This window comes from Harpia harpyja, chromosome 4, assembly GCF_026419915.1.
Source record: "Harpia harpyja isolate bHarHar1 chromosome 4, bHarHar1 primary haplotype, whole genome shotgun sequence".
Classification (NCBI taxonomy): Eukaryota; Metazoa; Chordata; class Aves; order Accipitriformes; family Accipitridae; genus Harpia; species Harpia harpyja.
The window spans coordinates 68,388,133-68,404,060 of record NC_068943.1 but is presented as its reverse complement, the minus strand read 5'-3'; the positions used below and the strand labels follow the sequence as shown (position 1 = coordinate 68,404,060).

At 43.6% G+C, this 15,928-nt stretch overlaps 1 protein-coding gene across 6 annotated transcripts in view; it reads left to right on the top strand.

The window, feature by feature from the left end:
• Nucleotides 1–14,613, top strand: part of SYNJ2 (synaptojanin 2) — a 72,851-nt gene extending 58,238 nt beyond the window's left edge. For 2 of the 6 annotated variants that reach the window (XM_052784630.1, XM_052784629.1), the window contains exons 20-27: nt 583–661; nt 1,926–2,094; nt 2,479–2,631; nt 5,242–5,376; nt 6,603–6,715; nt 7,450–7,558; nt 11,191–11,393; nt 13,195–14,613. In XM_052784630.1, coding sequence (XP_052640590.1) covers nt 583–661; nt 1,926–2,094; nt 2,479–2,631; nt 5,242–5,376; nt 6,603–6,715; nt 7,450–7,558; nt 11,191–11,393; nt 13,195–13,992 — 1,759 coding nt within the window. In that variant the 3' untranslated portion in view covers nt 13,993–14,613. The remainder of the gene's footprint in view (nt 1–582; nt 662–1,925; nt 2,095–2,478; nt 2,632–5,241; nt 5,377–6,602; nt 6,716–7,449; nt 7,559–11,190; nt 11,394–13,194) is intronic. The other 4 variants (XM_052784633.1, XM_052784634.1, XM_052784631.1 and 1 more) reach the window with 3 other exon arrangements.
• Nucleotides 14,614–15,928: the final 1,315 nt, after the last annotated feature.

The window sequence follows — 15,928 nt, the reverse complement described above, 5'->3', positions numbered from 1 at the left end:
ACCAGAAACTTGTTTATGTTGTATTTGACCCATTTCTAGAAAACTGGTGACCTGTTGTTGTATGGTTTTATGAAGTACTAAATACAAGTTGAGCGTTCAAAAGCAGCCCTGCAGGAACAGCCGCACCACTTTGCTTGTGAAGGAGCAAGAAAAGAACATGCTTTGGTGGTTTTGTTTTGTCTTGTTTTTAATTGCTTTAGAGCTTGATGGCATACTAGTCTTTGGGAACATTACATGTCCTCTGAGCTGAGGGATATGCAGAGCCATAGAAGTTAGTACAGAGGGAGCATTGATATCAGACTAGGTATCCTGTCAACAGCTGCTGAGATGTTTGTACTGCTGCTTCAGGAGTGACCCAGTAAAGGGCAGGGTGCTGGGCTCACACAAAGGAGGATGGGGGAGAGGAAGAGCCCAACTGGGATTCATAGATCACTTGCTCCTCCCCAAAAAATAGAGTTGTGAGGAAAATACAACTAAACCCAAATACGTAGCTGTACAAAACTATCATGCTTGCCTTTAAGGCTTTTCATTCAATGGTGAAGTAAAATGCACTGTTTTCTGTCCTCTGCCTTTTTTTACTAGGATCAGTGGAGGTCAAATGCTGGTGACATTTGCAGACAGCAAGTCAGCTCTTCGTGTTATGGATATAGATGGTGTCAAAGTAAGACTCTCTCAAACCTATAATAATAATTTCATAACAAATTTCTCAAAAGTGGTCGCTTAGAATGATATAGTTGCATTTCTAGCTAAATCAAGTAGCGTTATTTTAAAGAAATTTAGTGCTCACAAAGTCCTTAGCTTTCACAGCTGCTGAGGCTTTCAATGCAGTATTTCAGTTTCAGGAGGGCAGGAGGTGACTTTTCTTGGAGCTCCTAAGCAGTGCTTAGTATCTGGCCTCTGATACCACTGCAGAATACATGGGCTCGGTCATTGTTCTGGCACTTGAAGCAGTTCCCTGACATCATGTGTGACTTTCTACTGTTGCCAAAGCATTGTCACGATCGTGGCTTGGAGATTTTTTGTTTCTCTTAAGTGTATCAAATAAACTCCTTCTACCAAGCTGGAACAACATGATTCATTGGCCTCCATGGCAAACTCAGCATTAGCAGTAGGCGTTTACCTTCCCATCCCCTGCTCTTCTTTCCTACACACATACTCTACAATTCATCAACCCTCTCATTTATGCTGACAAAACTGTTTGTGGGGCTGCCCTATAAACTTAACATTGAAGTAATGGATTTAACCCTCATTATTCTTTCATATTTGGAGTTTTATCTATTAATTTGGCTCATTTCATTGATGTAATTTATAGCACAGGCGCAAACACAATTGTACATGCACAATGTGTGAAGGTACTGGGAGCCTGTTTCAGGAACTTTCCAAAGTAATTTTGCTGCCGAAGCTGCTGCCTTGGACACATCTTACCCCAAATGTCATGGAGCAACACATATAAGCAGCTGTAGTCTTAATCTGTTTAATAATATACTTTCCGTATACATCAACCATCATATTTGGGATTTTCTGAGCAGACAGTCTCCTTACAGATGGCGTCAGGTAGCAAATTCTTGTGTGTTTTAAAGCTACTGACTCAAAAATGGAACCCTCCCACACCATTATTACTATCACAGTATCATTTTGACAATATTTGATGTTTCACCTATTTCTCAAGTACTTCCCAAATGCAGCAGCAGTGCTTTTGAGCTGTGAAGCTAATTTTCTTTGAAGAATATTGTTACAGTCTGAAAACTTGGTTATGGGGATAGGAAGAGTGCTTCCTTTTCATTTAGCTTCTGAAATGAAGCTTTAGTTATATCAGTTTCTGAAACAGTTGTACAATAGATTGGCAGCACTTGCTTATTCTCTTCACGTGTTCTTATTTTGTGAAGTTGCTTGGCAAAGGGGAAACAATTCTTTCTTTGCATTAGGTCAGAGGCAGAACAGTGAAGATCCGGCCCAAGACCAAGGACTGGCTAAAGGGCCTTCAGGAGGAAATTACTCGAAAACAGGACAGCATTGCTCCCATGTCCCCCACAGCAAACTCCTGTCTTCTGGAAGAAAATTTTGACTTCTCAAGTTTGGACTATGACTCAGAAGGTGAGCAGCTGGTTTCTAAGCTAAGTTGTGAGAAATTGCTTTGCTGACTTTGGTTGCACAGAGAAGGTACAGTATGAGTGTTAGTGGTATCTTAATTTGTAATGAAGCCACACTTCTTAAAAAGAGGATTGTAACTACAGCCACGACCTGTCACTGTACCTGGGCAGAGAAATGTTGCTTAGATCATCCTATCAATTCAGTGTTGTAACATATGTTAGCAAATCCAATGTATGGTACAGTTGTCTGTATAGAAACAAACTGTAATGAAACACATGGGTTACACAAGAAGCTTGCCCAACACATATATTAAATTCATTGATTGGTAGTAGAGAGAGACAGAGAATGCATTTGCTCACTAAGTCTTTATCTAATATTTTAATTCAGGTGATATAGTGGAGGATGAAGATGATTATTTAGATGATGCTTTGTGTCAACACCTAGTAGCAGACACAGCAGAAGATATGCCTGAGGGCTGCGGACATTTCACATCCATAGGTCATTCAAACAAATCTGGACAAAACACACAGCTGTATAAAGGTAAATTACCTACATTCCTTAAAGTAAGACCTGAAGGTTTGTTGTTCATTCTCCTTTTGTCTCTATTTCCTTGCTCATTTATATTTTCATTGTAGGTGTTCTAAAGGTAAGGATCATTTTTTTGGTACGTGTTCATGCTCAACCCCCCTTGAGTTAGTGACTGTAACTGAGGCATAACAGCAATACAAATAATAAAGCTTAGATCCTCCTTCTCTGTAGCCCAGGGCAAGGCAGGAGTGCTGAGAATCCTGGTTTCCTTTTATAGTCAGGAAAAATTAAGTCTTTTTATCCATTTGATGTTGTTCAGCACCAGAGCATACACAAAAAATTGTCCGTTATTTCTTATTAGTGAGGGCCAGAGCAAAATCAAACCAAAGGAATCCTGCTGATTCAGTGATAGGCTTGACCCTGGCCTTTGAGCAATAGCTGTGGCAGTGCAGTCAGGTGTAAGCTGGACAGTCCAGGAGGTTGTTGTGTTCAGATTACTTACTTCAAAGAAGCCTAAAGTTTCTCCTTTGTTCCTATTTTATTTATTTCTGAAGAATTCGCAGCTCACACAACAGGTATATTCATTCTTTTAGTGCTTTAGTGTTACCTTTTTTCCTGGTCACATGGCTTGTTTGCACATTATTATGAAATGACTTGGTAAACAGAAGATAAAGCTGTGAAAAGAATACAGATAAAAACTGCAGCAAGTACTAACCAAGCCAGTGGTGGTCTTATACTGGGATATGATCAGGACATGCTGTGGTGACCAAGCATTGACAGGCTGGGCCACGTATTAAACACTTCATCATGACAGCAAGTGATTCAGTAGCTGTCTTTCTGCACTCTCTCAGAAGTGCTTTGTCTTCTGACATAAAAGTGAAAACTTTAATACCTTCAAAGGTTGAGTCAGAAGTAGAGTTCAAAAAGATTAAATGAAATTCGTAAGTTTACACAGACAGATTTTCCAAACAGAGTGATATACAGCTTTCTTGCCCACCTTGAGTCATAGGCTGGGTGCAGTGTGGCCAGACCCAGAAACCTAGCCCTGAGCTGAGGAGTAATCTGTCAGTATTAAATACTGTGAAGCCAATCACTTTGTATTATAGGATGCCTTGCCCTCCAAACACCTCTGGCCTACTGTGTGATGATTCATTAAGCTACAGAGAATTGCAGTGATTCTTTTCACCCACACTAACTCTTCTCCACAAAAAATATCACAAAGTAAAGGGAGATTATAAAGTATAGTTTGAAGGAGGTCAAGGTGGGGTCATGATCTCACACAACTCAAAATATGATATATTCAATCCATCTTGAAAGTCTCTGCAATTTCAGATGCCTCCATAAGCTTTCAATTCTGCCTGAGCAACTCCTAATCGAAGGTATGACGATTGTATAGCTGGTGTTAGACACAGATGGAAACCAATGACAGACAGGACAATGCGTACATGTGTTTCTAAGGTCAGAGAAGGGCATAGCCTCACAAAACGGATGTCCCGGGGAGCCATTGCCTAAAACCAGCAGCCTTTTAGGGCAAGGGATAGACTGGTGGTGGCTGGTTTTTGTCTTGTGTTACTGTCAGAATTTCAAGCTGTGCATTTAGGCACCTGCATAACTCCTTGGATCCTACCAATGAGCCTGTATCTGCAGCTCAGAGGTATTGAAAATGCAGAGAGAAGGGGGAGGGCAGGTTGGGCAGATCACAGGCTGTGTCTATGTGGCTGCCATCCGCTGCTGAGTGGGAGTAGGAAACTGTGAGGCAGCTCAGTATTCCCTGCAGAGCACAGCTTTCTGAAAAACAGGAACTTGTGTAAAAGTGCCTGAAGTATGAGAGACTGCTGCTACACAATTCCTTCCCCATCCTCTCCAAACCACAGGGACGAAACCAAACCCAGTGGATTTTGGAGCCCTAAAGAACAGAGCTGCATGGCTTGGCAGCCATGGCAGGGTGAGAGAACTGAAGTGAAAGCCCTCAACTTCAGCATAAAGTAATCCCTACTTCTTGCCTCTCCAGCTGTCAGAGAGGTTTAGACGTGATAAAAGACTGTGTAATAGCCTAGTCATGTAAGGTGCAGCCCAGGGCTAGCAGATTGAGCTAGACGTTGCTGGAAAGCAGAGATGTGATGAGTGAGCCAATCAGACAGATTTTTCTCTGGTGTAAAAACAGTTCTCCCGAGCAAGGAAAGCTGTCTAATCCTCAGAGGGAACTCCTGTGTTTAGGAAGGAAGAGCAAGGGGTCCGCTGTGACTAGCCTCCTCATGGCTGCCATGACACAGTTTGAATGAGAGCAGGTTGCCGCCAAGTCTGGCTGTGAAAAGCTCAGAATCTAACAAGGTGACTAGTAACCCTGAAGCCAGATGCAGGCAGTCTTTGTATCGGCACAAACAGGTAATAAATGCTGGAAAAGGAGAGAGAGAGAAGTGTTTGACAAAAGGGTAGATGTTTCCGGGAGTGGGAGCAGGAAGACATTCAGGGAGAGCAAAACAATATGAAAGGAGCCATGTCGTGTTGCTGAGATACTTGGTTGAGGCTTGCCATTCTTAATCATCTCTCTCCTGACCACCTGGATTTGGTGCATCTCACCCAGCGGGTATCTAATACAGATCCTTTCTAAAATTCCCCTAGATGATACAGACCTGGCTGATTTGAAGCAAGAGCTGGAGGCAAGTGGGGAATGCCACCGCCAGTCTCCAAGCAGGTCTCTATCCATTCCTACCAGGCCTCGGCCACTTCAGCCGCCACAGAGGCCTCCCCCTCCTGGTGAGTTTAACTTTCTTTAATGTTGCGTTGGCCCCAGCTGAACAGTTTTGCCTGCCATTTCTAGGTGACACAGAAAGTAATACCTTGTTCTGAAACAACAGGCCATTGAGGTACTTGTACTTACTTCCCAGTTGGTCTCAGCCCAACTATGGCTGCAGTTAGCAATGGGAGAAGTTTGTCTTTAGGATGACAGATACTCCACAAAAAATGCCCTTAGTGAGGATGGAATGGCCCATATGTTTCATACTAACTCATCACTCAGCGAGTTGACCAGCCACTTTGTGGCAATAAAAATAAATATCAGTATTTATGCCTCCTGACTTGCAAAGTCACTGAATGTTTTCTTACAGTTTGTTTTTTTCTGACTTAATTGTAACCTTCCTTTTAAAAAGCTTTGACAAAATACTTGTTTTGGACAGTTTTTTTCCTTTCCTGCTTTGCAAGCAATTCCTGCTTGCTTTTGTGTTTATGAAAGAAACGCAAAGTGGCTTATGATTTTCAGTGAGGCACAAAGGGGAAGTGATGCTCTTTACCTAAGCTCTACCCACCTGAGATGCTATCAGTGCTATGCTGCTCCTGTTTTTATGGCTACTTCTGGATGAATGCTGATTGCTGCATCAGCATAATCATCTTTGTCTTCTGTAGGACATGAGCTATACATCACATTTTTCTTGCAGCCCCAAAGTCTCTCTTTGTGCATATTTTCCAGTCTTAAATTAAAGGTTCTGTCAGACTCGCTGCTGGAAGATGTGTTCTTTGGGATTATTCCCATTCATTTCTGAGTCTCTTGCAGAGAAGTGACAACACTGGTATCTGTATTTCTCTGCTTGGAATGCAATGTTAATGCTCAACTGAGGTTATTAAATTAATTAAATGAAAGCAAGACTAACTAGGAAACTGCTTCCTCATACAGTTCAAGATTTCAGCATTTTATGCAGTGTTGAGATTTCTTTTTTTTTCACCTTAGATTAGACCAGTAACTGTTCAGCCCCTCATTCCTCCTAGATTAAAGGGTTTTGCTCTTGGCACTCAGGCAAAGGGACTCAAGGTCCCCATTGTCCTACAGGAAGATCTTACCTAATATGTCTGCCCCTGGAGGAGCAAGGAGGGTGACAGTGTTTCTCTTTTATTTATCACAATTTCAAAGCACATTGGTTTTGCTCTATTGCAGATAAAATGTTGTACCAGCTCTTGAATGTAAAAAGCCACTTTTATTCCTCTTTCAGCTGGAACATCAGGCAAAAAGTCCCCCTCAGATGGTCCCCTCTCTCCAGGAAGCCACTCCACCTGTTCCATCCTGGCAATGGCAAAGCTGCTACCCGGAGCCCCTCAGCAGCCAGTGAGTCCTGCCACTCAGCATTGTCCTGATCTCCCCCATCTACATAGATGCTGTAGATACTGAGCATCACATACATGATGCACCCATCATACAAGGAAGGAAGTCTATCACATGCCTGAGCTGGAAATGCTACAATGAACTTCTTGTACTGTAATACTAGACTGTAGGACCTGCTAGACACCAGAAAAATGTTATTAAATTGCCAGGAATTAGAATGGCTGAAGAGGGAGAGAGAGAATTGTGCAAGACCAGGGCACTGTTGGTTTATTCCACGTGCTGCTTTCTGACAGATGCTAGCTTGAATTTTCAACGCCATGATAATATGCTTTAATTCTTTTCTCACCTCTTTTTTGATGGGCCATGCTAGTGCCCAGCAGCATACAAGAAAATTCTTGACCATTGCCAGCAAGGCTGCTAGCCCTCTGAGTAGACCAAGACTGAAATGTGGAAACACCTCCCCACTCCTCTTTTGTTGGATGAGAACCCTAATGTATTGAACAAGGGATGGCTAAGGGTCTAGCTGTGGCAGTAAGCCATTGGCCTATCTGTCAGCTGGTAACAAAGATGTAATATCTGCCAAAAGACTCCCCACCATTTCTGTAGTATTTATAGATTGCTGAAAGGCTGCTGGCAAAACTAGATTTTTACAGGTGTGTGAGCTTAGCTGTAAGATTACAGGTATACAAGAAAAAACAGTTTTCTCAAGATGACTCATTCTCTTATTTTTTTTAAAGCCTAAAGTCCGGACTGGAATAAGTAAACCTTACAACGTCAAGCAGATCAAAACTACTACAGCTGAGGAAGCAGAAGAAGCTATTAGATGTCTTATGGAAGCCAAAGGAGGTGAGCACAGCTTTCTAAAGGACTTCTAAAAATCTTTAAATAAAGCAAACTGTAGGTGTATTCATCCTTTCCGTCATAGCCCAGATGCACGTATTTCTATTCAGCAGCTCACCTGAACACTGACATACACATTCTTGCAAGATTGTACTTTGTGTTCTCTGTCAGTGTATTGGGTCTGGCTGAGATGGAGTTAATACTCCCCATAGCAGCCCTCATAGCGCTGTGCTCTGCATCAGTAGCTAGAAAGGTGTTGATAACACACCAGTGTTTTGGCTACTGCTGAGCAGTGCTGGCGCAGCATCAAGGCTGTCTCTCCAACATTTTTGCCTCCCCCTCAATGGCAGGCTGGGGCAGGGCAAGATCTCGGGAGGGGACATAACCAGGACAGCTGACCTAAACAACTATGGAGATATTCCATACCATATGACGTCAGCTCAGATATAAAAGCTAAGTAAAGGGAGACGGAGGGGGGGCATTTTTGTCTTCAGGAGCAACCACTACGCGTTCTGAAGCCCTGCTTCCCAGGAAGTGGCTAGACATCGCCTGCTGATGGGAAGTAGAGAATAATATCATTTGTTTTTCTTTGCTTTCGCACGCGACCTTGGCTTTCACTTTATTAAATTGTCCTTATCTTGACCCACGAGCCTTTTGTTATATTTTCTCCCCCCTGTCCAGCTGAGAAGGGGGAGTGATAGAGCGGCTTTGGTGGGCACCTGGCATCCAGCCAGGGTCAACCCACTACAGTCCTTTTTGGCGCCTGAACAGGGACAAGACAACAGCAGTTTTGCATTAAACGTGCCATAGCTAGTTATTAAGTGGCAAGCTCCTGTGCAGGTCACGGAGCTTGTTGGCTGCTTGCTTATCTCTACCTTGCTGAGTTTGGGAACATGGTAACGCAAATAATGGCTGTGTGCTTTGCCCTGGCACTGATGGCTTTGTTGTGCTGCGGGAGCTACCTTGTGGGGACAATGAAGGAACTCGGGAACATGCTAATACAAATAATATCTATGTGCTTTGTCCTGGCACTGATGGCTTTGCTGTGTTGTGGGAGCTATCTTGTGGAGGAGATGAGGGAACACATCTCCCTCTCCCTACTGGGCATTGATGTGAATGGTTTTATTATGCAGGCTCCCGAGGTCCTTGTTCATCCTTATGTGAGTTGTTCAGTACTAATAATTAATACTGGTGGTATATTATGGGTATTGTGGAATCTGGTCTCGTCCTGGTATAAGAGAAGACAAGTTTTGGGTGAGGCAATACTGAAATGTGCCCTCAAGCGACCGGTCCCTGGGTGGCAGGGTATATGGAAGGATTTGGGCAGATTCCTAGGACGGTTATCACTTCCCATAATCTGGGACTTTACACCTGAACAGGCAAGTAACCCTGGCAAACTGACGCGCCACCTGATAGAAGGGTGCCTTGCCTATCCCGATGAAAACCAGCAGCTTCTCGCACTGTACAGTACCAATTACTGTCACAGGCAAAACAGACTCAGTTTGGGGAAAATTCACTTGATTTATTACAAATCAACCGGAGTAGGGTAATGAGAAATAAAACCAGATCTCAGAACACCTTCCCTCCACCCCTCCCTTCTTCCCGGGCACAACTTCACTCCTGGATTTTCTACCAACCCCCCAGCGGCACAGGGGGACGGGGATGGGGTTTACGGTCAGTTCATCACACGTTATTTTCTGCCGCTTCATCCTCCTCAGGGGGAGGACTCATCACACTCTTCCCCTGCTCCAGCGTGGGGTCCCACCCACGGGAGACAGTCCTCCACGAACTTCTCCAACATGGGTCCTTCCCACGGGCTGCAGTTCTTCACGAACTGCTCCAGCATGGGTCCTTTCCACGGTGTGCAGTCCTTCAGGCACAGACTGCTCCAGCATGGGCCCCCCACGGGGTCACAAGTCCTGCCAGAAAATCTGCTCTGTGGGCTCCTCTCTCCACAGATCCGCGGGTCCTGCCAGGAACCTGCTCCAGCGCGGGGTTCCCACGGGGTCACAGCCTCCTTCGGGAACCCACCTGCTCCAGCGTGGGGTCCTCCACGGGCTGCAGGTGGATATCTGCTCCACCGTGGACCTCCATGGACTGCAGGGGGACAGCCTGCCTCACCATGGTCTTCACCACGGGCTGCAGGGGAATCTCTGCTCCGGCGCCTGGAGCACCTCCTCCCCCTCCTTCTTCACTGACCTTGGTGTCCGCAGGGTTGTTTCTCTTACATGTTCTCACTCCTCTCTCCAGCTGCCAAATACCGCCATCCCAACTTTTTTTTCCTTCTTAAAAATGCTATCACAGAGGCGTTACCACTATCGCTGATTGGCTCGGCCTTGGCCGGCGGCGGGTCTGTCTTAGAGCCGGCTGGTATGGGCTCTCTCGAACACAGGGGAAGCTTCCAGCAGCTTCTTACAGAAGCCACCCCTGTAACCCCCCTGCTACCAAAACCTTGCCACACAAAACCAATACAGTCAGTTTTGATAATATTAACCTTTTTTTTTCCAAGATGACTCAAGTTGTATATTTTGTTGTAGAATCTGTTGCTAGGAGCACCTTGGGTTATTTATGTCCAGACTTAGTCTGAGAAGTTAAAAGATTAGGAAGATCTCATCTTTAACTGATGGCACCTGTGTTATCTCAGGGTTGCATAAAGGATATTTGCTGCTCTATTTAGCGAATACTCACTATTCCAAGCAGGACTAGAGAGCAAATACAGCTATGGGAGAAATAACCTGGATTCTGTTCACATTTGGACAGCAAGTATAGTTGTAACCTAGATAGATAGAAGCTTGCACCACTTTAGCTTGAATAGCTAAGCTAAAAGGCTACTCTGTGTACAGGTTCTCCATGTAATCCCTGGAGAAGAGTGCCTCCTGCAAGGGAGGTTAGAGCAGGAAACTAGGTTAGGCATTGAAACTTAGGCAGCATGAATATACCCTCCAGAGTTGCAGGTAGTCTTTCTGCTGATGCTGTATGAATGAAAAAAGAATGCAGTATGACTGAGAGAGCTACCTGAGTTTGCAAGGCGCTCAGTTTAGGAGAAAAACATCCCCTTTCATTTGTAAATAGAGCAAATGCAGTTTGGAATAATCCAAAGGCATCTTGATGTTTGTTCCTTAGAGAGTGCTGTATATTCGGTTTTTAAATCGGATTTACTCTCCATTAATTTTGAAATCCACAGTAAGCATTCCACTCAGTCCCACTGAGACTGAGCATCACTTTCAGTCCCTTGTGCTGTACCACCACTTGGCATTTACAGTTCTTTCCAAAGTACAAGATGTGCTCAGTATCGTTATCTTGATTATCCAGATAAGGAGATGAGGGCAAAAGGAGACTCAGGACTTGAGTCTAATACTCCTGAACTCTCAGGCAGTGTTTTATCCACTTGGCCAAATGGTGGCACAGCACTGCTGTTTTGGCATGAAATTATTTCAGATGGGATTTTTTTCCCCTAACTGCCTCTTACAAGTGTGTCAGGATTGCAAAGCTCTGTATTTATTTCTAAAACCTATCTTCCTTGCCTGAGAACATTCCCTTTAGGCATGCACATGTTGGGAAACATGATTGATTGTGAAAGAAATTATCTTGAAGCTACATTCTGATCAAGCCAAGACGCTAATTGTTTTTGCTTTCAGGACTACAGGATGATGCAGTAAAGCCTGCTCCAACTAGAAACCAAACGTTCACCAAACTCGAGCCTCTTCCCAGCATCACGAAGTCAGCATCATTTCAAGGGTCGCAGGCAGGACCAGTGCTTGTGCCCCATCGCCCGCCACCCAAAGTTCCAACTACAAAAAAGCCAGTACCTCTGCAAAGGACCGGAGTCAAGGCGGAAAATGTAAGATAGTTGCAGCAAAACACATATTAAAGTTCTTAGACAGCAGGCACTAAAATGAGTTTGTGTATTGTAGTCACCAAGGCATAAAAGTGTACTAGGAGATCAGAAATGAAAAACAGCCTTGAGTTCCTTACTCAGCCATATTCAGCTTTTCTATTTGTCAGTCCATTCTCTTAGATTTTGTTACTTTTCTTCTGGTTCATCTGAATCTTGTCAGGATTTAAGACTCATCCCTTCTTTGTCACAGTGTTTACTTTTGACCACATTACGAGTGGTCTGCTCTGTATTGATTTAAGGCAGCATCTTCATCAGTATGCTCCTCTGTGTCCTGTTCAGGAACATCTAACTTTTCTCACACACCTTATAATGGGATTCAGCCTTTCACTTTGGATTCTGGATTCTACTCAAGAGTTCAGGTTCTTAAGAATACAAACCTGTAGGTGTTGGGGGTTTAATCTGTCTATCAGGTCTCTACAATGAAGATAATAGTTCTTCACCTCTAGAGCTGCTAAAATGAGTAATGGTGAAAGCAATTTAAGTACAAGAGAGAGACAAATATAACCTTTTATATTATTCCTTTGACAGAACCTCTGCTAGGAACCTCTGTTCTAAGTTGTTAGGACTCCTGCCTTACCTTCCTTTGTAAAGGCATTCACCCCTTCTCTATCATGGACTTTGTGCAATCTCTACTTAGGAGATTCACAAAATTAAAAAAAGAAAAAAACCCAGACAAGTGTGTGCCCTTTCCTTGAACATTCAGTAACAAGGAATGGTCTGTTTATGTTGTCGCCATTCCCAGGGCACTCCTGAAAGGTGCTGAGAGGGACTCCTCTGCTGGTGTTAGTTATGTGAACTCTCCCACAGGAATATATCTATTTCACTTTTACTCTATCCACTCCTTACTCTGAGTGAATTCAGATGAGAGTCATGTACTTGAAAACCTTTACCTGATCCACCTCTATCGTTAAAAAAGCATGCAATCTAATGTAGGCAACTTAACAACAGCATATAGACAGAAGTGGCAGGGGATATGTTCATCGTGAAATACTGACTGAATATTTTGACGGCATTAAAAAGCCTGTATGTTATCTTTTAATACTATGGGAGAGTAGCAAAGAATTAAAATGCTTTCATTCAGTCACACTAAGTGTGAGAAATCTGAAGCAGCCCCTGCCCTCTTAGTCTGAGCTGGGCTCCACTTATTTATGTATTTTAAAATGGTGAATATATGCTAGATTGTGCTTCGAGAGTTTACTTTTCGCTTCAGTTCCTAGCATCAGTGGGACATGACAGAGCCATCAATACATTTCTTGGGTTAGCTTAAACTAATTGTCCTTCAGCCTTATGTATCAATGTACCCAAAGGCATGTGCTAATGGCCCCGTTAATTTAGCCCTCCCTATGCATTCTTGCTTAAATAATGTTAGTCAGCAGAGAGATGTAACAAATAAACAACTCTTCAGAACTGTGTTAATTTGGCCCAGAGCAAAATCCTAACATGAAAGAGAGATGGTCAGAAAGAGATGTATTTCTCATACAGGGAACGAACAGGCTGTAGGATCCTTGTCCTCAAATACCACTCTGTAAATGAACACGGGTCCAAGGCACAATGCAGGAGAACAGAACCAAGCAGGTACAGTGTAAAACTGTGCTGTCAAGCCTTCTCATTGTGCTGCTTTTTTTTTTCTTCCAGTACTGTCAGCTTTTCGCAGTAATGCCATCAGTAAGACTTGCACTAGTAGTGACTCAGAGTTTAAGGTACCCTTTTTGTTCTCAAATTTCTTGTTACTTTTCCCCCTTAGGCTACATCTACAGAAGAGCAATTTGACCAACAGACAGTACAGTCTCCTTTTGGCTTGACAGAGCCCTGTCTAGAAGCTGGAGCTATTCTTAGTCCGACAAGGATTACTCCAGTCCCTAAACCCAGAACACCACAACCTGGGAAGCCTCAGGAGAGCAGGGGGAGCAGTGAACGGCAGGCCCCCTCAGCGAGCATGGCCGAAGCCATCGCACTGTCTCCCTCAAACGCTTCCTTTGCCCCAAAGGTGCCACCACGAAGAAAGAAGTCGGCTCCTGCAGCTCTTCATCTGCAAGTTCTCCAGAGCAGTGACAACCCACTTTTTAGTGGGTTAATGTTCAGCTCCAACAACAATCCTGGGTTCTGCCCCCAGACTCAGGATGCTCATGTCCCCACGCAGTCTGATGTCTCAGCTCCTACATCCTCTGCCAGCACAGAAGACAACACAACTAAGCAGTTAGCACCAAATGCCGCGGAACTGACGGCTAACCTTCAGGGCCCTCCTGTACCAGAAGGCCAGCATCCTCAGCTCTCAGATACCAGCTCCCTTCCAGAGAACACCAATCTTTTGGATGTGGACATGAATTCTTCCTGCCCTCCTTCCATACAGGCAGCATCAGATACTTCTCCAGCATGCACTCCAGAAAATGTAAAATGCCACAGCTTGAAAGATTTCAGTCACTGGGTTACATTTAGTGACGATGAAGACAGTAGTGCGCTGTCAGAAGGGTTCAACAAACTGCTTGTCTTAGAACAAAACAAAAATACCTTGAAGACGACAAATACTGATTTAGAATTGTAAAGTTTTGTCTCCTTAATGTTCCTATAGAAATCATAATTATGGTGCAAAATAAAAATAAATCTTTTGCACAAAGATTTTTATTTAAGGAAATAGATCATCTGTCCATGCTACATTTCATTTTCATCTTTAAAGGTAAAGATACTGCCCCTGGAGGGAAGTGTATAGAGTATATATAACCTAACATTATCTACAGCTTGTTTGAAAAGTTCTTATTTCTAAGTTATTTCTTTTTATTAATCCATCTTAAGATGTTCTATTTCATTTCAGGTACAAATCGTATGTAAGAACATGTAATGGTGTATGGAAAAATGTTTTTCTTAAAATCTTTCCTGTGAAATTTATATATTAATCAATTTCTGTCACTTGAAATAAAGCACCCTTATCTTGAATCATTAGACTGCTGCAGTTACTCTAGACCAAACATCCAAAAGGAGAATATATACCAGCGTAACTACAGCAGTAACACTGGTATTGTTCTGCTACTTGGTTTCCACTGTGGAAACAAGGCTTAGACAGTATCTTCTTGTGGATCTTAACTAGCTGCAGTGGTGGTAAGCCCTAATACTTACCTTGTTAAACTCATTCCTGTGTTGAAAGTAAAATGAAAGGTGCGTACTAGGAGGCTGTAAAGCAGAACCATGAGAGGTGGTGCCCAGGCATCAGCAAGAAATGCCTGTTCTTATTCCAGACCAGGCGAGTGAACCCCCGTATTACAACAGACCTCTCGTAAGTGCTATGCTGTTAATGTCACTGTAATAACATGTCTCAGCTACTCTAAAAGGACTGGGTAGCCTCTCAAAATACTGCTCTAACCTATGATGACATCAAAGGCATCCCTAGCTGGTTTTCTACCACAGTTCCAAAACTCACCCTGTTTTTTTTGTTCACACCAAGCCAACTCTAAATAGCATACTTTACAATGAAATAGCACATGGACAATGACAGTCCCTTTTAAAGAAACACTATAGTCTGCTTGTATATTATCTATGCAAATACTGTGGAAATATGGTGAATAGCCAAGACCCGCTGATGACATAGGTCATTAGCATATTAATGGTTTATGCTAAAGACAGTTTAATAATTCAGTAGCATCCCTATTCCCATTCTGCCATGTTGTAAGAAAACACCATGTTAGTCCTTTATTTCCCCAGTACAGATGAGGAAAGAGCTGGTCTTGGAACCTAAGTTTATGCACGTGTAACACAGGCTGTTGTGTCCTGAAACTAAGCAACAAGCACATGGCTGGGGATGGCAGAACCCTCTGGCAGAGAGGAACTGTCACTTACAGCCTAACACTGAGTTTGCCCACCCACAGTAAAGCTCAACTTGGACACCGAACTAGTAGGGGGTGGAAGTATGTAGAGCTACTGCTCTCGCTGTGCACTTCTGCTGATCAGCAGCTATGCAGTCTGTTTATTTTGTACCAGGGAAGGAGCTGCCCTGTGCTTCCCATTCACCTCAGCAGCTGTGGTAAAGCCGTGCTGCAGCAGAGGGCTAGGTAGCCCTGAGAAACAGTAGGATCACCAAACATGATCCTGGGAAGGCTAAGAAATGGAACTAGACATGGGCCACTGCAGCTAAGACCAAGGACAAATTTAAGAAGCATGTGCACCGCTCTAAATAAAGCTGTTGCCCAGGTGCACTGTGGATCCATACAGGGAGTGTACCTAGGAGGCCGCTGCAACACATAGAGTAAGACAGACCAACAAACAGGCAAGTGCCTACAATAATCTGTTCTGTGCAGGTTCTTGCAAACAAGAGGTTTAAAAGATGATCATGTTCAATGGTTCAGACTACGACGGCCTAGACAGGGGAAGCACCCCCTGCGAACCACTGCAGGAACTCCAGGTAAGTACTCCCGTGCACCTGGTTTGCTTCTCCCTTACATTTACCCAGTATTCCACCAGAGCCTATAAGGCAGGTGTTTCAGGTGAGT